The sequence below is a fragment of the Geotrypetes seraphini genome, chromosome 5 (genome assembly GCF_902459505.1).
Source record: "Geotrypetes seraphini chromosome 5, aGeoSer1.1, whole genome shotgun sequence".
Taxonomy (NCBI): Eukaryota; Metazoa; Chordata; class Amphibia; order Gymnophiona; family Dermophiidae; genus Geotrypetes; species Geotrypetes seraphini.
In genome coordinates, this window is record NC_047088.1 from 170,391,068 (window position 1) to 170,412,549 (window position 21,482).

The 21,482-nt window shown below is 44.1% G+C and overlaps 1 protein-coding gene across 3 annotated transcripts in view; it reads right to left on the reverse strand.

Annotated features, from left to right (window-relative positions):
• The window catches only part of HIBCH (3-hydroxyisobutyryl-CoA hydrolase), a 201,039-nt gene extending 196,572 nt beyond the window's left edge, over window positions 1–4,467 (reverse strand). The window contains exon 1 of one of the 3 annotated variants that reach the window (XM_033946048.1): window positions 4,041–4,467. In XM_033946048.1, the coding sequence (XP_033801939.1) occupies window positions 4,041–4,072 (32 nt within the window). In that variant the 5' untranslated portion in view covers window positions 4,073–4,467. The remainder of the gene's footprint in view (window positions 1–4,040) is intronic. The other 2 variants (XM_033946047.1, XM_033946046.1) reach the window with 2 other exon arrangements.
• Window positions 4,468–21,482: the final 17,015 nt, after the last annotated feature.

The following is a 21,482-nucleotide window of genomic DNA, read 5'->3' on the forward strand; positions in this document are numbered from 1 at the left end:
TTGGGGTCTTCCCCGCTGGGGCTTTCACTCTGCTGCTTAACAGTAGGAGGGCTAGTGGGGTTCTGCTGCACAGGGGGATGGAAGGAGGAATAGATAGATGCTGCAGAGGGCAGGCCCGGCCCTGGCGGGGAAGACCATGAAGCAGCCCGTTTAGAGCGCTGCTGCCACTGCTATTTTTGGAGGCCTTGGAGTGGAGATATGTCATTCTCACGGTGGGAGGTGTCAGTGGGGTTCTGCTGCACAGGGGGGATGGGAGGGTGGGATAGAAAGATGCTGCATAAGGGGATTGGTGAGAGGGGAGGAAAAATGCTTGACATTGGTGGGGGGAGGGAGAACGGAAAGAGGAAGAATTGGAGTGGAGGAGAGGAAGGGAGAGATGATTGACGTACATTAAAAAAATAAAATAAGACATTCCCCGAAAATAAGCCCTAATGCATTTTTTGGTCCCAGTATTAATATAAGACACTGTCTTATTTTCGGGGAAACATGGTACTAACTTAAATTTCATTCAATTTCATTTGACAAAGAGTGGAAGTTGTTTTATCTTTCATTTTGTGACAATTTCTTTAATCACTCTCTGCTATTTTGAAACGCCGTTGCTTGCTGCATCTATTCTATCTGACGCAGCCTGTGTTTCACGGGATTACATTCACTCCCGCTGCGTCAGGGATTCGAGAGCAACAAATATTATTCTTGTGATGCTAACTGAGCAGCACCGGTATGCTCAGTTAGCATCACAAGTATAATATTCCATTGCTCTTGAATCCCTGATGCAGCAGGAGTGAATGTAATCCCACAAAACACAGGCTGCATCAGATAGAATAGATGCAGCAAGCAATGGCATTTCAAAACAGCAGAGAGTGATTAAAGAAGTTGTCACAAACTGAAATTGAATGAAATTTAAGTTAGTAGCTGCCGTTTCTGGGCAAAGCAATTCGTGAGGATATTACTTCATTGATAGAGCTGTTTTACAGCTCTGAAAAAAATTCCAAATGGAGAACAAGTTAATAAATAAATAAGATATTTAAGTATAAATTATACGATTTTGAATCCACACTTAACCAGTATATCCCAAGGGCCTGAGGAACTGAGAGCACATTTTCACTACTCTCAGTGGTGATAACTACTTTAAAATTAACACCACCAGATTAATTAGAAGCTGGCAAGTTCAGTGTGTGAAATATACTGATACACTGTTGACTGGTCTCTATTACAACAGATCATGATTCCTCCCAGGCATGCGACAATATCAGTCTTCCACACCAATGTCTCTTCTGGTGCAGAAGCCAATTCCAGGAGATCAGGCTGTGCTCAAACAAGAGATTTAACGTGGATAAGTTTAAGGTGATGCATGTCGGTAACAAAAATCTTATACACGAATACAGAATGTCCAGTGCGGTACTTGGAGAGACCCCCCAGGAAAGAGACTTGGGAGTACTGGTCGACAAGTTAATGAAGCTGTGCGCGCCATGTGCTTTGGTGGCGGTGAAAAGGGCGAACAGAATGCTAAGAATGATTAAGAAGGGGATCACAAACAGATCGGAGAAGGTTGTTATGCTGCTGTACCGGGCCATGATACGCCTTCACCTGGAATACTGCATCCAGCACTGGTCGCTGTACATGAAGAAGGACACGGTACTACTCGAAAGGGTCCAGAGAAGAGCGACTAAAATGGTTAAGGGGCTGAAGGAGTTGCCGTACAGCGAGAGATTAGAGAAACTGGGCCTCTTCTCCCTTGAAAAGAAGACTGAGAGGGGACATGATTGAAACATTCAAGATACTGAAGGGAATAGACTTAGTACGTAAAGACAGGTTGTTCACCCTCTCCAAGGTAGGGAGAACGAGAGGGCACTGTCTAAAGTTAAGAGGATAGATTTCGTACAAACGTAAGGAAGTTCTTCACCCAGAGAGTGGTAAAAAACTAGCACATTCTTCCGGAGACTGTTATAGGGGAAAACACCCTCCAGGGATTCAAAATAAAGTTAGACAAGTTCCTGCTGAACCAAAACATATACAGGTAGGGCTCAGGTAGGGCACTGGTCTTTGATCTGGGGGCCGCTGCGTGAGCGGACTGCTGGGCACAATGGACCACTGGTCTGACCCAGCAGCGGCAATTCTTATGTTCTTATGATTTTCAAGAGTGCATATATATTAGGTGGTAGGTTGGAAGAGAGCCAGTGACGTAAGCAGGAGCAAGTGATAGGTGTTCACAAAAAAAACCATTGTGGGTAAAGCTGGCTCCATATTCTGAGGCTCTCTTCCTCAAAATAATAACAATAAAAATAATTTTTTTAAAATATATTTATATCCCACTTTCTGACTTTGTTTTAAATACGTGGGCATTTTTTGTTTTAGTATACGACACTTGATTACCACGGTCTTTATATTTATATGTGCTAATGTTGCCATTAGCATATGATCATTTTCAAAAAAGTTACCACATAAGAACAGTCACCCAGAAGCACGTTCAAGGACTTAGCTGGAAAAAAGACGATTTAAGCTCCAACGCTGTCCATGAACGTGCTTCTGGGCGACTGTGCCCTTTTCTAAACCTAAGCTATTTTGTGAGGAAGGATTTTTTGCCTGTGACAGTACTGAAAACAGTTTGTTCTGTACCTTCGGGTGTATGTACTGCTACGTTAATCTGAGGCTTTTTTCTCCCTCTTATTTTGGGTGCATGCTGGGTTTGAATCGGGGTGTCTCTTAGTGGCCATGGTCATACACTTTTTTGCATTTATGAATATATTTTGTGTTGTTATCCTCATTGTATTTAACACAATAATAAATGTATAGTGTCCATTTATACATTTTTACAAGATTGTTCTGGGAGGGGCAAGATGATCATAGTTGTTCAATTTATCAAAATATCAAGAGAGTGCTTTGGGGCTCGAAATTAATTGGAGCGGGATGGAGATACAAGATTGAAAATTCACCTAGGGCAGTGTTTCACATCAGTCCAAGAATACCCCTTTGCAAATCAGGTGTTCAGGATATCCACAATAAATATGCATTAAACTGATTTGCATACACTACCTCCATTATATGCAAATTTCTTTCATGCCTATTCATCCTAGATATCCTGAAAACTTGATTAACAAAAGGAAATTCCAGAATGAACTTGAGAAACACTGATCTAGGGCACCTAATACCCTCACACCAGCACTGCCAACAACCAAAGTTCTAAAGCAAATTACAGTATTAACGAAGAAATAAAAATATACATAAAACATTTACAATACAAACAAAATATGATCAAATTAGCACAACAATTTAAAACACCATGCTTTAACAACTTTGCCAAACTTTAACTAAGAAGGGACTTTATCAGATCTAGAATAAGAACATTACAGGGGCAATTTATAAACTGGTCTGCAAGTGCAAGCAGGGTTTCTTTAAAGCTATGTAGTCACTCTAGCCACCTTAATAGGTAGATTGAATAGTCCATACCATCATTATCTGCTGTTGTTTATTACGTTAAGTTAGACCTGCAAAATAAGACAGGATTTACAAAATACGATTCAAATGTATTGCTTGCCAGTAGTAGCTTTCCCCTTTGCAGCGAAAATAAGAAGGGGGAGAGCATTTTCCACCACCTCTAAAACTATTGTACTTTAAACCCCTGACCTCCAAGCACATATTCTTGGTGCTTTTCAATTAGGAAGTCAAACATCAAAAATGGGTAGGAGTTGCAAAACCTTCGATAAAGTCGTCCAAAAGCTTCCAAGCAAGGCCGTATTCAATACGAGATTATTTGCTTTCGGCATAAAGTGAAGAAAAATCCTGTCTTAAAATCTACAATGTTCTACTAGTTTCTAGAGTAGGCGCCCCCAGTTGTTTGTTTTCTTAAATGTTGGATGTAGAGAGATTCGATGTGCAGAAACTCTGAATGGCAATAGCTCTTGCCAGCCTCAGATAAACGCCGATATGGATAAAGCATATGGTTACCATAAAGCAGGATCATAGGGGCTGCCCAAGTAAGAAAAACCTAAAGAGTTCCAGCCTCATACACGGTATGAACACTCGCTGCTACCCTGACCTACCTGAGGCGGACACTGAATAAGGTCGCGTTCATGATTACCACCAGTAAGACTGAGCAAGCGTGTCCAGCCCACACACCGGCTAAGAGATAGGTCCAGGCTGCGTCACCCAGCCGCGTCGACCCAGCGCCTTAGAGCGGGCGAAGGATGATGATGTAATGGTCTTCTACCTCTCTGTGTGGGTTACTCGTCTCGCATTAAGAGAAGGGCGCTCTGAGTCGTTTAACACATGGAAATTTTCAGGGTAAATGAGAAGTAGGGTTTGGTAGTATTGTAATAATTGCTGTCAAAAGCTTTTTATTGGACAAAGCCATAAATTTAGGCTGTAACGCATCCGTGTTCTTCAAGGGTCTGGGTAAAACCAGGATTTGACGGATTTTCCAGGATCCTGATCCACCTTAATAGCAGACCTCCTCTTTTTTTGATTGCCACAGCTGCTGCTATGCATTTACTGGAGTCCCCTACAACGCCGTCTTCTCCTTCTCTGCCGGTCCCGCCCCTTATGACACGCTCTTCTCTTTCCGTGTAGGCGGACCGGCAGAGAAGAAGACGTCAACTCGGGGACTCCCTGCAGAATGACAGCCAGAGGGGCAGTAAAATAGGCTACCTGCAGAGTGACAACCAGAGGGGCAGTAAAAAAAATAGGCTATATATAAAAAAAAAGAACAGCAATACTTTGGATTTAGAATTTCAGTAACCTGGTCAACCTTATTGAAACTAATAATTCAGATTTATTAAATTTTTTTATATTGTTCACCCAGGGGAGCTCTGAATGGTTTACATCAGGGGTGCCCAAATGGTCGATCATAATCGACCAGTAGATCGCAAAGGCAACGCGAGTTGATTGCATTGCCTTTGTGATCTTTTTCTCCCTGCTGCTTCTCCAAGCCAGGCTTGGTGTGTACAAGCGCCGGACTCACGAGACTTCACCTCTGACGTCAATTCTGACATTGGAGAAGAAGTTCTGGGCCAGCCAATCGCTGCCTGGCTGGCCTGGAACATCCTCCCCAACGTTAGAATTGACATCAGAGGTGAAATCTTGTGGGCCCGGCTCTTGTACACACCAGGCCTGACTTGGAGAAGCAGCAGGGAGAAAAAGATCGCAAAGGCAACGCCAGGCCTGGCTTGTGGAAGCAGCATGGAGAAATCGTGTTGGTGGTTTGGGGGTGGGGATAGGAAAAGAATCGGGGAAGTGGAGAAATTGGCACGATGGCAGGGGGACAGAGAAAGAAAGGCAGAAATAAAGAGAAGGGCAGGGGAAGAGAGAAAGAAAGGTATGCAGGCAGGGGGAGAGAGAAAGAAAAAAAGAAATATTGGCTTTACAGAAGAAGGAAGTGCAACCAGAGGCTCATGAAATCACCAGACAAAAAAGATAGGAAAAATGATTTTATTTTCAATTTAGTGATCAAAATGTGTCCGTTTTGAGAATTTATATCTGCTGCCTATATTTTGCACTGTGGCCCCCTTTTACTAAACCGTAATAGCAGTTTTTAGCGCAGGGAGCCTATGAGCGAGAGCAGCGCAAGGCATTCAGTGCAGCTCCCTGTGCTAAAAAATGCTATTGCGGTTTAGTAAAAGGGGAGGGGGTATATTTGTCTATTTTAGTATAGTTGTTACTGAGGTGACATTGCATATTTTAAAGTCATCTGCCTTGACCTCTGAAAAAAAATCCGATTTCAAATGATAATTAACATTTTCTCTGTGTACAGTGTGTTTTGTGTTTTTTAAAAAATTTTATTGTTGGTCATTTTGACTTGGTCATTTTAAAAGTAGCTTGCAAGCCAAAAAAGTGTGGGCACCCCTGGTTTACATGAATTAATTCAGGTACTCAAGCATTTTTTCCTGCATGTCCTGGTGGGGCTCACAATCAATCTAATGTACCTGGGGCAATGGGGGGAGGGGTTAAGAGACTATCCCGGGGTCACAAGGAGCAGCCTGGGTTTGTACCCACAACCTCAGCGTGCTGAGGCTGTAGATTTAACCACAGTGCCACACGCTCCCCTAGTCAAGTTAATATTACTGTCTTTTAAACAGTGCAGCAGGATGTAGCTCCTCTTCCTTCCATTAATATTTCTAAACCTGCAGCAGGAGATCAACACCTTCTGGATGGACTAAAGTGTGACACTGTTGAAAAGGTGGAATCTGTCTTCTACCAGAAAATGCTTGGGTTCAAAATTAACATGAATCCAAGGTGTACTATAGATTATTGTCCTCTCCCCATGTTTCTTGGACGTGAATTTTTTAACTTTAACCCAGAATGTAAATTAACTTCAGACATCCTGTAAAAGAAGTGCAAAACGCTTCTGCCTGCAGTTACACCAGCTGCAACACAATTTTGCTTTTTGTATAGCTTTGAGGGATACCTGACTATAGGGTTATGAGACATCCATGTTTCCCCAGAAATGCCCTCCTTTTGAGAACGTCTGGAGATCCGGATGGCTTTTGAAAACCAGGCAAGCAGTGTGAGCAGGGTTAGGGTGGGATTGGCAGCGTGATTGGGACATGATGGGACAGGAATGGGTGGAACTGGGTGGGTCTAGGGGGTCTGGATTTCCAAATGGGTAATCTAGTAACCCTACCTGAGTACACCCCAGCCCTCTCATTCTGGCTCTAGCAGTGCCACCTGGCCTCCTTTAAATAGTATCCAAAATTGGTTGACAGAACATGCTGGAAGTAAGAGCAGACTGCCCTCTTAAACATAGAGGGCTAGGGCAAGGTGCACAATATTCCGTACCAGGATATTGCAATTCAGACCCCAGGAAGGGCAGCATCTATCTGGTTTCAAAACCCTCAACCACCTATAAGGCAGGGAACATCCATTCCATACACTTTTTCCCTATCAAAAGCACAGGATATGCTAGGATGTGTCGGTATGTACCAGGATCCTGCAATTCTGACCCCAGGAAGGGCTGCATCTATCTTATTTCAACATCCTCAACCACCTATAAGGCAGAAAACATCCATTCCATGCACTCTTTCACCATCAGAATCACAGGATATGCCAGGATTTGCAGGATATCCAGGATCTGTCAGGATCCTGCAATTCTGACCCCAGGAAGGGCTGCATCTATCTGATTTCAACATCCTCAACCACCTATAAGGCAGAAAACATCCATTCCATGCACTCTTTCACCATCAGAATCACAGGATATGCCAGGATTTGCAGGATATCCAGGATCTGTCAGGATCCTGCAATTCTGACCCCAGGAAGGGCTGCATCTATCTGATTTCAGTACCCTCAACCACCTATAAGGCAGAAAACATCCATTCCATATACTCTTTCCCCATCAGAAGCACAGGATATGCCAGGATTTGCAGGATATCCAGGATCTAGCAGGATCTGTCAGGATTCTGCAATTCTGACCCAGGAAGGGCTGCATCTATCTGATTTCAGTACCCTCAACCACCTATAAGGCAGAAAACATCCATTCCATACACTCTTTCCCCATCAGAAGCACAGGATATGTCAGGAGGTTCCAGGATCCTGCAATTTTGACTCTAGGAAGGGCTGCATCTATCTGATTTCAGCATCCTCAACCACCTATAAGGCAGAAAACATCCATTCCAAACATTCTTTTCCCATCAGAAGCACAGGATATGCAGGATTTGCAGGATATCCAGGATCTAGCAGGTTCTGTCAGGATCCTGCAATTCTGTCCCCAGGAAGGGCTGCATCTATCTGAATTCAGCACCCTCAACCACCTATGGCAGAAAACATCCATTCCATACACTCTTTCTCTATCAAAAGCACAGGATATGCCAGGATGTACCAGGATCTTGCAATTCTAGGAAGGGCTGCATCTATCTGGATTCAGAACCCTTAACCACCTATAAGGCAGGAAAACATCCATTCCATACACTCTTTCCCCATCAGAAGCACAAGATATGCCAGGATCCTGCAATTCTGACCTCAAAAAGGGTTGTTTACACCTGGATTCTGTATCTTTCACAACCTATTAGTGAGGAAACATCTATTCCCTGCACTCTTTCACCATGAAAAGCATAGGACCTGCTAGAATCTTGCTGGATATGCGAGGGTTCTTTAATCCGAATCCAGCTTTCTTCCTTCAGCACATCTAGGGCTGGTATTAGGGGAGGGCATTCATGAAAGCTGCCCAGTGCCCCTGAGCTCCAGGGGACCCACAGTGAGGGCATCTCTTCCCTTCATCAAGCAATCTCCCTCCCTTTCCATCACCTTTATGGGCGCTTTTCAGGATCAGTTTTCTCTCTCCGAGGGGCCCGGATGCTGCAGCCATTCTCACTAGTCGTGCACGGCTACTCCAAAGCTTCTCCTCTGACATAAGTCGCCCAGGCGGAAACAGGAAATTGCATCAGAGGAAAAGCTTTGGGGCAGCCATGAGCGACTTCTGATAATGGCTGCCGTGTCCGGACCCCTCTGAGAGAGAGAACTTTGATTCTGAAAAGCGCTTGCCAAGGTGACGGGAAGGGAGACAGATGGCTTGGTGAGGGGAAGAGTTTGAGTGGAGCTGAAGAGAAGTGAGGAGGGGAGAGAGAGGGGAGCATTCGCTGAAAAGAATTGGAGATAGAAGGTAGAACAGTCACTGGATGGATATGGGGAAGGGAGAGAGGGGAACAGACACTGAAGGGAAGTGGGGAGGAGAGAAAGGGGAGCTGACTCTGGATGGGAGGGGAGCAAGAGGGGAACAGAGGCTGGATGGAAGTGGAGAGGAGAGAGAGGGGAGCAGACTCTGGAAGGAATTGGAGAGGAGAGAGAAAGCATATACTGTATGGAAGGAGGGGATAAAGAAAAAAGGGCGCATGCTGGATTGGGGGAAGAGATTAGAGTTAGTGAGATACTGGAAGGGGTGAGGGAAAGAGGTGGCAAGTTGTAGGTAAACACAATAAAAGGGAAATTGAGGACTGGAAAGTAAGTAGATAAAAGGTAGAAAACAAATTGAGAAGGAAGAGCAGAAAAGGAAAGGAAAGGAAAGGGAGAAGAGAGAGAGAGAGATACCAAGGTAGGAAGGAGGAGAGAAATGCTAAAACCACCTGGGGGAGGGTGGGAGAGATGGAAGGGAAGAAGACAGAGATGCCAGACCATGGGGAGAGTGGAGGGGAGAAGATGGGTGCCAGACCAATGAGAAGGGGGGGGAGGCAGACAGTTTCTTGAAGAGGCATAGAAAGAAAGCAGATGTTATATGGAAGAGGCAAAGATAGGGCAGACAGTGGATGGAAGGAAGAGAATGATGAGATGTGGAAAACAGAAACCAGACAACAAAGGCAGAAATAAATTTCTATTTGTTTTATTTGTTTATGGAAATAAGGTGACCCTGTTTATTGGACTAATTTTATTACATTTTTTACTAATTCACAGACCATAACTCCTTTCCTCAGGACAGGACAGGGATACTGTATAGTTTACTGACCTGAAGAAAGAGGTTTTAACCTATGAATGCCAATTGAGAAATGTATTAGTCTAATAAAATAGCGGGCACTAAATTTTCTTCCTGCCATGTCCCATGCCTCCTACTCAAATGCAAAATATAAATTGGTGGGCTTTCCAAAGCGCTGCCAGCTGAAGATCTCTTCCTTTAGGAAAGAAGGGGGGATTTATTCAGAGGTGTTTGGAGGTTGCATAGAAGAAAAACTGTACACTGGCACTGGTATGGTAATCTTTGTTATTTGTTTTGAATTTTAAAATAAAAGTAAAAAATAAATAAAGTGGAAATAAAGAAGTAAATAAGAAAATGGGTAAGTACATGGGGTGGGGCAGAGGGCCTTGACAAATTAATCCTGCCCTGGCTGGGGGTGTGGGAAGAGGGGAATTTGTTATATGGAGTGGAGGGAATGGTTAAGAGAGAGAGGGAATAAGTTGGATTTTGAATTTATAAACTAGTAAGGGAGAAAGGCAGACATACTGTACAACATAGAGAGGCAGAGGGAGAAGAGAGATGTTGTGGATAATGGGAGGAAGGCAGGGCGGATATTTATGAGACCAACAAGTGCATAAGAAGAACAGACATGCTGGACATCAAGGGATCCTGGAAAAAAGATGCAGGAAATTGAAGAAGGGAATGGAGAAGAGACATAATGGAGATCATGAACGAGAGAGAGATGCATCCCTCAGAGAGAAAACTTTGATTCTGAAAAGCACCTGCGAAGCTGATGGGAAGGGAGGAAGATGGCCTGATGAGGGGAAGAGATGCCCAGACTGTGGGACCCCCAGGAGCTATGGTGCCCAGGGCAGCTTCCCTGTTTGCCCACCCCTAACGCCGGTCTTGGCTGTGCTGAGTGAAGACAGCTGGACTCAGATTATGGAACCCTGCAAGATTAGTACTGTGACTCCACCTGCCCTGGAACTGAAGAACCGGTATATTACCCTGGAAGAGGAGGAGATGAGAGCATCCCAGGGAGAGTAAGGACCAAAGCTTGAAATCCCCAAAATTGCTGGATCCGTGACCACTAGGAGACGTAAGGTGGTGGTGGTTGGCAATTACCTTCTGAGGGTTCAGAACATCCATATGCAAACCAGACATGATGTCCCAGGAGGTACGCTGTCTGCCTGGTGCTGAAATCCAAGATGTTACGGAGAGTTTGCCGAGACTCATCAAGCCTCTTCAAGACTATTATCCGATTCTGCTCATCCATGTTGGCACTAATGAATATACCAGGTACCCCTGTAAATGTATCAAAAGTAACTGTATTTCTGGGAGAGAAGATGAAGCAGTCAGGTATGCAGGTGGTATTCTTGTCCATCCTCCCTGTCAAGAGTAAAGTCCAGGGCAGAGAAGCTCACTTCTCGGAGATGAATGCGTGGCTATGTGGATGGTGTTGGAGAGAGTTTTGGCTTCCTGGACAATGTGATGGTTTTCTAAGGGCTACTAAGCAGGGATGGTATGCATCTATCAAAGAAGGGAAGAAGTGTCTTCGGCAGCAAGCTGGCTAATCTACTGAAGAGGGTTTTAAACCAGAAGCAATGGGGCAGGTGCTCAGAGCTCTGGGTGAGTATAAGCCCTCAGGTAAGTAAACCACTGTATACCTCTACACCAATGGTCTCAAACTCGCGGCACAGGGGCCACATGCGGCCTGCCAGGTACTATTTTGAGGACCTCAGTATGTTACCATTGTTCTGAAACATTGTCTGCCTCACTGCTGTAACCTCACGCAAGCACTTTCCTGCATCTGTATGCAATTGTGAGGTAGAGTGGAGAGGACAATCGCGTACAGACACAGGCAAGCGCTTGTGTGAAGTTACAGCAGTGAGGCGGGCAACGTTCCAGAACGTAAGGTAACCATTGGAGGCAGTGCATCTTGTGCATGTGTACGTAATCTCGTGAACTCTTACAAAATTTGGCACCTCTCCTTGCGGTGACTGCTTGATGTAAGATGGTGGTTGTGTCCCGGTACTGGAGGAGATGAGAGCTGAAGGCGGTTGCAGATGCAACCATCGGACACTTAAGGCACAAGTTTTCCAGGCACAAGTCGGATATTGATTCTCCCTTCTACAAAAAATCCTAGAGGACTACACCAAAATCTTGTCTCTTGCAGTTGATACTTTAGAATCTAAATCACAATTTTACATGATTTAAAAACTCTTTATAGTTTATAAATCTTTCCTTAATTACTTCTGATAATTTCAGCTATACACAGCTGAAAGCAGTGCAACATGCAGAAAGTGAAAAACTCTTTAAACTTCACTTTCTGCATCTTGCACTGCTTTCAGTTGTGTATAGTTGAAATTATCAGAAGCAATTAAGGAAAGATTTATAAACTATAATGAGTTTTAAATCATGCAAAGTTGTCATTTCTTTAATATGACATTAACTATTTTTTCTGTGGTCCTCCAAGTACCTACAAATCCAAAATGTGGCCCTGCAAAGGGTTTGAGTTTGAGACTGTTGCTCTACACGGATGGGAAAAGGGGGCAATATCTGGAAAGCAGTATATACTAATGTTTGAAGTATGGAAAACAGGATTCTGGATCTAGAAGCTGTGATTGAAGAAAATGAGTTGGATATAGTGGTGATCACGGAGACCCATGACTGGGATGTAGTTATACTGGGCTATAATCTGTTCAGGAGAGACACGGTAGGAAGAAAAGGAGAGGGAGTAGCATTATATGTTAAAGATCTTATTAAAGCCACACAATTGCAGGATCTGCAAGGCAAGGAAGAGGCAGGGCAGGATTAATTCTTCGAGGGCCCCTAGGCACACAAGTACACTTGGCCCCCTATCCCTGCCCAAGCCCCACCCATGCCCTGCCCCGCCCCCAAGGAAGAGTTAATCTAATCATTTATTTGGTATAACTTATGGGCAGACTGGACGGACCGTTCAGGTCTTTATCTGCCGTCATTTATTATGTTTCTATATATATATAATATGTTACTATATATATGTTACTATATATATATATATATATATATATATATATAATATGTTACTATATATATATATAATATATATATTAAACACGACATCCCCATCTACCACCCCATCTGCAGCCAGCATTCCCTAGACAGGAGGATCACCTACCTGCCTGCAGCTCCCGCCCTCCCCAGATCCCATGACACAATCCCTGGGCAGATCCTCACTTACCTGCAGCTCGCCTTGTTCTCCAGGCTGTAACCAGCCAAAGACACCACCGCAGGATTTACTTTAAAATCTCGTCCTCCCCAGAGCAGCCCACGGAACTGCGCCCTGTGCCACTTCCAGCCACTGCCTTCTCCTCCTTCTCCTGCCCTGCACGGCAGCCACTGCCCCCTTCTCCCTGCTGCCAATCAATGGTATTGCTATTTATTATTTTTAATTAGTAGCACAGAGGGAGAGAGAGGGGAGATGTCGATGTGTCATTTTTTTTCCAAGGGAAAAAGCAAAACCTCAGCACAGTGGCCTACCCAGCATATGGGACACCCGGGGCCCATAATTTTTTTGATACCCCCATCTGTATGAAAAACATGATTTTTAGAAACAATCCACACGTCGCACAAGAGTGTACCTAGAAAAACTGCAGTGAGCAGTACAACATCAGTACACCCATTGTAAAACTAAACAAGCTAGACTAGTACAGATCAATCCTGCACAGTCAATCCTTTTTTTTATTTATTTATCAATTTTCAAATAAACAATCAAGTATATACTTGTACAGAAAGGAGAGGCATTAAAGAAAAATACACATTCCAAGTAAATATTAATTATAATCAAGGCAAAAATAATCATAATCTCCTCCTCAAATCCTCAATTCATAAATCCAAGATGTAAAGCAGTGAGCCAATAAGAAAATCATAGTAATATAAAGAAAAAGGAAAAACAGGGATACTGATAGCTGAGGAAGTGACCAAATCAAACAATGAGCACTCATATAGTTGTTGTTGTTGTCCCAGCTTTCAGGTGTGCAGCTGACAGAAAGGTTGTCAGTTGTATAGGATCAAAGAAAACATATTTTTGCTTTTGATATAATATCACACGTTTGCCTGGGTGTGTTAAAAAGAAGGAGGCTCCAAGAGCAATAACTCCCGGCTTCATAATCATAAATTAACGGCGATGCTTCTGGGTGTCTCGTGCCAGATCCAGAAATATTTTTTATTTTAAATCCCAAAAATTCCTTTGACTTGTTTTTAAAGTAAAGTCTCAGCAACCAATTTTATCTGGTGCCAAGGTAACAGTAAGAAGTAAAGTTGCAGGTGTCGCAATTTCCTTATCCGACTGTTCCAACATCAATGAAACATTTAAGTTCTGTTGGACCTCTGATGATGATTGTTGTGGTTCTTGATGTTATCCTTCAACCCTTCGTGTGGGCAGATAATAAACCTGAGCAAAAGATGGAAGCAATTCTTCTGATATACCCAATATTTCTATCATATACCTTTTCATCATTTCTCTCGGAGGTATTGTTGCTACTCTAGGGAAGTTAATTAACCTGAGATTATTATTTGCGAGAAAGATTGTCCAAAGCTTCCAATTTTCTTCTCATATTCATATTGTCTCTCATTAATGTTTCATTAAGTCAATCCTAACAGAAAACCATGTCTTTCGAACACACAGAACACAGAAAACACCTTCACCTAGTATGGAATATGCAATCACAAATTAACCCCTCCCCCTTTTATAAAATTGTAGTCTGGTTTTTAGCCTTGGTGGTAACAGCTCAGATGCTCATAGAATTCTGAGCGTTGGAGCTGTTACCACCACGGCTAGCAGTAAAAAATGCTCTATGGTTTTGCAAAAGGGGGGATAAAATATTAATACATTATTATTCTTTATTCTTATATACCGCCATACCCAGTGAGTTCTAGGCGGTTTACATCAATTAGCAAATGATCTGCATTGACAAGCAGATTTACAACAAAATTAGAAGCAGATTTACAGCAAATTACAAGCAGATTTACGATAAATTACAATGATTTACAGCAGTCAGCAGTGAAATTACAGTGATTTACAGCTGTCTGCAATGAGAGGAAGATTTACAACAATATAACAGAAATTGCAGGTTTGATCGAACTAGATAAGGGAAGTAGAGAGTGGGGAAGGGAGGGTCTGGTGAAGGAGGAAGGGGGCAGGGGTGGGGCAAGTGTTATGTGGGGTGAATGGAATATTAAGGGTCGTGTTTGCTGAATAGGTAAGTTTTTAGTAGTTTTCTGAAGGCAAGGTAAGTGGGGGCCTCGAGTATCATCTGGGCTAGCCATGGGTTCAACTTGGCTGCTTGGAAGGCGAAAGTTCTATCGAGGAATCTTTTGAGAGAACAGTGTTTTGGCGAAGGGAAGGCGAACAGTTGAATTCTGCGTGATGTCCTGTTGTTGCAATAAAGGTTAAAGTGGGTATTTATGTAACTTGGAGAAGAGCCGTTAACCGATTTGTAGCAGAAGCATGCTGATTTAAAAAGAATTCTAGATTCAAATGGTAGCCAGTATAGTTGGTGATAGAAAGGGGTGACATGTTCCCATTTCTTTAGGCCGAAGATGAGGCGTACTGCGGTATTTTGGATTATTTTTAGTCTCCTGGTAGTTTTCTTTGTGGCGTTAAGGAAGATGATATTGCAATAGTCGAGAATGCTGAGGATGGAGGATTGTACAAGTAGGAGGAATGCAGTGTCATTGAAGTATTTTTTTGTGGTGCGAAGTTGAGGTCGGTATGGTTATTTAGGGATAGGTTTTTGTCCAGCGTGACTCCCAGAATTTTTATGGTCGGATCGAGGGGGAAGGTCATTCCTTTTAGTTGAATTGTGGTTTCCTTGATTTTATCTTTGGGGGAGGCTAGGAAAAATTTTGATTTGTCAGGGTTTAATTTCAGTCTGAATGAAAGCATCCAGAGTTCTATCTGGTTGAGAATGTTTGTGATGTGGTCGAGTAGTTCTTGTGAAAAGTTGGTTAGTGGGATGGCTATTGTGATATCGTCTGCATAAATGAAGAATTTGAGATTTAGGTTGTGTAAGAGTTTACCTAGGGAGGCTAGGTATATGTTGAATAGGATGGGGGATAGGGGGGAGCCCTGCGGGACCCCACAGGTGTTGTCCCAGCAGTAAGAGAAAGAGTTATTCTTGAGTACCTTGTATGATCTATTTTGTAGGAACCCCTGAAACCAATTGAGGACCTGGTCTGAGATGCCAATGTGAGCTAGGCATTCAAGGAGAATGGTGTGGTCGACCAGGTCAAAAGCACTGCTCAGGTCGAGTTGTATGATCAGGGCACTTGAGCCCTGACTGAAGAGCGTGTGGAGGTGGTCAAGAAGGGAGGCTATGATGGTTTCAGTACTGTGGTCCGCGCGAAATCCTGATTGGTTGTCACATAGAATGTTGAATTTTTCAAGGTATGCGGAAAGTTCCGCCTTTACCAACCCTTCTGCTATTTTGGTGAATAGGGGGATGCTGGCGATCGGCCTATAATTAGATGGGGAGTTAGGTGGTTCTTTCTCGTTTTTTAAAATTGGGGTAATCATTATATGACCTTGCTCCGGCGGGAAGTTTCCTTTGGATAGTAGGTAATTAACCCATGTCATCATTTTTGCTTTAAAATGGGGGGGGGGGGCAGTTTTCATGATATTTGGTGGGCATGTGTCCAGATGGCAGTAGGAGTGAGTATACTTGTTGTAGTAAGTATTGAAGGTTTGCCAATCGGTTAATGCGAATTGTTTCCAGCTAAGGTCGACTCTGGCTCCAGGATCTGGGTTTGATAGATTCATGTCTGTGAGGATGGGGAAGAGCTCGAGGGGGTTGGGGCTGGCGGATAGTGTTGTTCTTAATTTTTGAATCTTGGTATTGAAGAAGTCGGCAAGGGTGTTGGCGGTTAAGGTGGATTCTTCGTGTAGTTTTGTGCAGGTTTCTATGTTGTATAGATCGTTGACCAGTCTGAAGAGGTTACTAATATTGGTTTTAGGATTACCGATTTTGTGGGAGTAGAAATTTTTTCTTTTTTCACTAGTGAGGGTTTTGTACTGTTTTAATTTTTGTCTCCAGGCCAATCTGTGTTCTAAGGTTCCGGATTTTTGCCATAATCTTTCGGCTTTTCTGAGATCCTTCATGCATAGCAGCAGTTCAGGATCGAACCAGCCCTCTTGGTTAGGGGTTCTTATTCTGCGGGTTTTTGTGGGGGCAATCTCGTTTAGTATGTTGGTACTATCTTGTATCCAGGAGGTCGTGATTTGTTCCGTATCTTCTATTGGATTGGTGTTGATTTCGAAATGGGACCAGAATTCCATTGGGTCAATCTTTCCTCTGGTAGTGTGGGTTTTGATGATTCTTGTTTTGCCGCTTTTAGGAGGTTTGAGTTGGCATCCAATGGTGAAGCTACATAGGCGGTGGTCGGACCAAAGGGAGTCAGACCAGCTGCCTTGTTTCCAATAAAAAGTGGGATTGGCCTGTTCCTTGGAGGATAGAGTTACCAGGTCTAACTGATGTCCTCTTTGGTGGGTTTTGATCGGGGGGTGTTTGTCAAAGCCTAGTTGGGAGAGCAATGACCAGAAATCTGAGATTTCAGGTTGGTCAGTTTGCTCGAGGTGTATGTTGATGTCCCCACACAGTAGGTTGTATGGGCTTGTTAGAGAATTGGTAAGTAGTGATTCAGCGAAGTCGTCTTTGGTCGTGGTCCATTTTTTGGGGGGTATGTAAAATAAAGTGATGGTTAGTGAGGAGGGCAGAGATGTTGATGCTAGGGCGATGGTTAGAATTTCAGAATTGGGCGAAGAGGTTGTGTTGAGAATGGAAGCATTGAGGTGGTCTCGGAAGATTATTGCTAGTCCTCCTCCTCTTCCCCATGTTCTGGCTAGGGAGAGTATCTTAAATCATGGTGGTAGACAATCTTTAATGATGATGTCTTTGTCTGAAAGCAACCAGGTTTCTGTGAGAAGGACAAAGTCGGGGTTATTTTCGGTCAGCCAGTCTTTGATTAGTGTGGATTTATTCCTCATTGATCTGATGTTCAGGTAAAAGCCCTGTAGGGACTGGTGGTTGGTGTGATTGGGTGGGGAGTAGTGGGAGTACGCCAGTTTTTTTAGAGTTCTTGGTTTTTTTACATAGACAAAGGTTAAATTGAACCACCAAGAAGCTGAACTCTGCAAAAAATGCAACACCACAGAAACAGCGATGCATCTCCCCTATAGCAAAAAAAACAAAAAAACATTTTTTCTATCGTGTCTTATCTGGTTTCTGCTTTCCTCATCTTCTTGTCACTCTCTTCATTTCATCCACTGTCTACCCACTTTCTGCCCCTTCTATATGGCATCTTCTCTCCCTTCACCCCCATTGGTCTGGCATCCATCTTCTTCTCTTCCCTGGCATCTCTTTCCTCTCCTTCCCTTCCCTCTTCCACACCCCCAAGGTCTGGTATTTCACTCCCTCCTCTCCCTTCCCCCCACTTCATTCAGCATCTGCCCCCTTTCTTTCCCTCCAACCCAATTCCCTCCAATATCTTTCCCCCTTATGTCTCTCTCCCCTTTACCTACACACCAATTCCATCAGCATCTGCCCCCTTTCTCTCCCTCCACCACCCTTCCATGCTCCTTTCTCTCTCCCTCCAAACAAATGCAAGGTCCCATGCTTCCGGCTCTGTTCTCTGAGCTCCTTGGCAAAAGGCAGCCCGAAAGCAGAAATCATTAGAACAGCTGGCAGCATGGACAGCAACGCGGTCGACAATGCTCCAGGAAGGTCCATCATCTTCCGAAATCACTTATTTGCTCCGGAAGAAGTGATATCGGAAGGGGATGGACCAGCCGATGCAGTCATCGCGGGACCTTCCTGGAGCAGAGCCGACCGTATTGCCGTTGACACCGGGGGGAGGGGCTGTCACCGTTGATGTCGCGGGGGGGGGGGGGGAAGAGTCATTTCTGTTTGAAAAAAAAAATTGCAAGGTGAGTTGACTTTTTACTTTACCTTTAGTGCCCCCCCCCCCCGACAGATTTGGGCCCTAGGCACGTGTGTACTGGGCCTACCCATTAATCCAGCCCTGGGAAGAGGCAATGCGGATCAATTTGGAAAGAGGGAATGGTAAATATAATTACATTAATGGGAGATATGATAGAGACATTTAAATAACTATGTGGCATAAATGTGAATTAGTCAAGTCTTTCATTTGAAAGGAAGCTCTGGAATGAGAGGGCACAGGATGAAGTTAAGAGGTGATAGGCTCAGGACTAATCTAAAGAAATACTTTTTTACAGAAATGCTGGTAGATGTGTGGAACAGTCTCCTGGAAAAAGTGGTGGAGAGAGAGACTGTGTCTGAATTAAAGAAGCGTGGGATAGGCACGTGGGATCTCTTAGAGAGAGGAAGAGATAATGGTTACTGCGGATGGGCAGACTGGAATGGACTTTTCGACCCTGATTCTACAAAGTGCTCCCGAATGTAGGCAGCTGTCTAATCAGCCAATCGAGAGGCACTTTTCCTAAAAAAAAAAAAATGCTCCCCAGGCAGGCCGCCTATATTGAAAGCGCCTCCAGGGAGCCCAGAGAGGCCCGCAAGCCCGCCTGATTGGTCCAAGCACCTAAGGCCCCTCCCACTATAGGAGGGGCCTTAGGCACTTGGACCAATCAGGCCCTAGGATCCTGTGGGTTGGGCAGGGGAGGGATGGGCCCGCCTCATTTGGATGGAGGCGGGCCTGCTGGCTGGACGTGTGAGGAGCCTTCTGGTCCAACTTGCAGGTAAGCCCAAGGGGGGTTCCGAAGTGGGGGGGGGTTCATTGGGTGTTCCGGCAGGAGGGGTTGGGTACCCTCCTGCCGTGATTGTTGGGGGGGCGGGTTCTGTCGGCAGGAAGGGTTGAGCACCTTCCTGCCGGTGATCTTAGGGGGCCGTTGGGGGGGGGTCCGGGGAGGGGGGTTGGGCATGTTAAACCTGATTCTGTAACCAGCATCTGCAACATGGACATCGGTTACAGAATCGGGTTAACTTTGGGCGGGTGTAGGCCCGATTCTGTATAGGACGCCCAGAACTGGCATCCTATTCAGAATCCGGGCCTTGGTCTTTATCTGCCACCATGTTTCTCTGTTTCTTGCAACCAGAGGATTGTTGCAGCTAGTGGGGCTTGGGGATTCCCACAAGCTCAGGTATTTAATTATTTCAGTTGACATGGATGGTGGGGACTAAATGTGCCCACCAAGTTTGCCCAGTGCCCCAACCAAAATCACTCAAACTTCCTCTGTGATGTCCAGCATTTCTATCCTTCCCTCATCCCTCTCATGATGCCTAGCATTCCTCTCTTACTCTCCTCCTCTGAACTCCTTCTTCTCTCTCCTTCCTTCTCCTTACCCATCAGTTTCAGCATCTCTCTCCTTCATGATCTTCAATATGCTCTCCTTCATTCCTCACCTCAGTTTCCTGAAACTTTCTCTCTTGATTTCTTGTAGATTAGTGTGCCTTTTCTTCCTGTCCTGTTTCTTGATCTCATAAATATCTGCTCTACCTTCCCCCCATTATCCATAGCATCTCTCTTTTCCCTCTTGCCCCCCCCTCCAACTGTCCAGCATGTCTGTTTTTCCCTCTTACTAGTTTATAATTCCACTATCCAGCTTATTTTCTATCTTTCTTAACTCTTCCCCCACCCCATGTAGTTGAGGAGATCTATGCAGTTTGCAAATAGTAAGCCAGTGCTTATTTGCAGTCCAGAGAATGAAGAGCTATTTCACCAGGATGAGAATGAGGGTTAGGAAAAAAATACTGGAAGAACAATCGATTGAGATGGAAATCAGTGATGAACTTTGGTAGGAACTTCAGATGAGTGTGAAGCACAACCTTGTCATGATGGAACACTATGAAAGGTGGATCAGTTACTAACAATTGAAGTTCACTTAATCTTCGAGCAGAAGTTAGGGACAAGAGAAAAACTACTTTTCACACAAGGTATTTTAAATGAACCATAGACATTGGTTCAAAGGGAGGCTTCATCAATTTAGCAAGAACCACATTAAGGTCCCAAACCACTGAAGGTGGCTTAAGAGGTGGTTTAACATTGAAAAGACCTTTCATAAATCTGGAAATTAATGGATGAGCAGAGAGAGATTTTCCATCCACTGGTTGATGAAAAGCATTGATAGCACTGAGATGGACTTGAATGGAAGTAGATTTGAGGTCAAAGTCAGAGAAGTGAAGCAGATAATCCAGTATTGAGGAGACAAAGATGGATTTTGGATTCTGCTGATGCAGGGTACATCAAGAAGAAAAACTTGACAGTTTTCTGGAAGCTTCTGAGAAGAGGTGAACAGGCTGAAAAAAATGGAGATCAGCTGAGCTCAGCCCGATAGGTACCAAGCTGTCAGATGTAAAGACTGAAGATTGTGATGCATAAGAGATCCTTGACACTATGTTAGAAGAGAAGAAAAAATTGGAAGAGTTATTGGCTCCATGGAACTGAGTTGAAGGAGAAAGGGGAACCAAGGTTGTGTGGGCCATCGAGGAGCTATAAGAATCATGGTGGCCGATTCCTGTTTGAGTTTGACAAGTTTGTTGAAGACCAGAGGAATGGGAGGAAATGCATAGAAAAACTGATGTGTCCAATCCAGTAAGAAAGTGTCCGCATCCAGGTGATGAGTCGAATACTGTCTGGAGAAGAAGTGGGGCAACTTGTGATTTTGGGGAGATGCAAACAGGTCGATGCGAGGCATTCCCCATTAAGAAAAAATCTGATGAAGAACAGGAGAGTTGATTGTCCATTCATGAGGTTGAAGAACTCTGCTGAGTTTGTCTGCTAATGAATTCTGCTTTCCTTGAATATAGATTGCTTTGAGAAAAATGTTCCAAGCAATCGCCCAGTACCAAATCTTCTGGGCATACTGACAAAGAAGAAGAGAGCCTGTTCCTCCTTGTTTGTTTAAATATTACATAGCCACATGATTGTTCATGCGGACTAGAAGGACATGACCTGAGACTAAATGCTGAAAAGTCTTGAGAGCATTGAAAATCACTCTGAGTTCCAGTAGATTGTGTGACAGGGAAGCTCCTGGCCCAGCCAAAAGAACCACGAAATCCAGCATGCACTCTGCCCTGGTCCCAGGAAAACCCGGCAT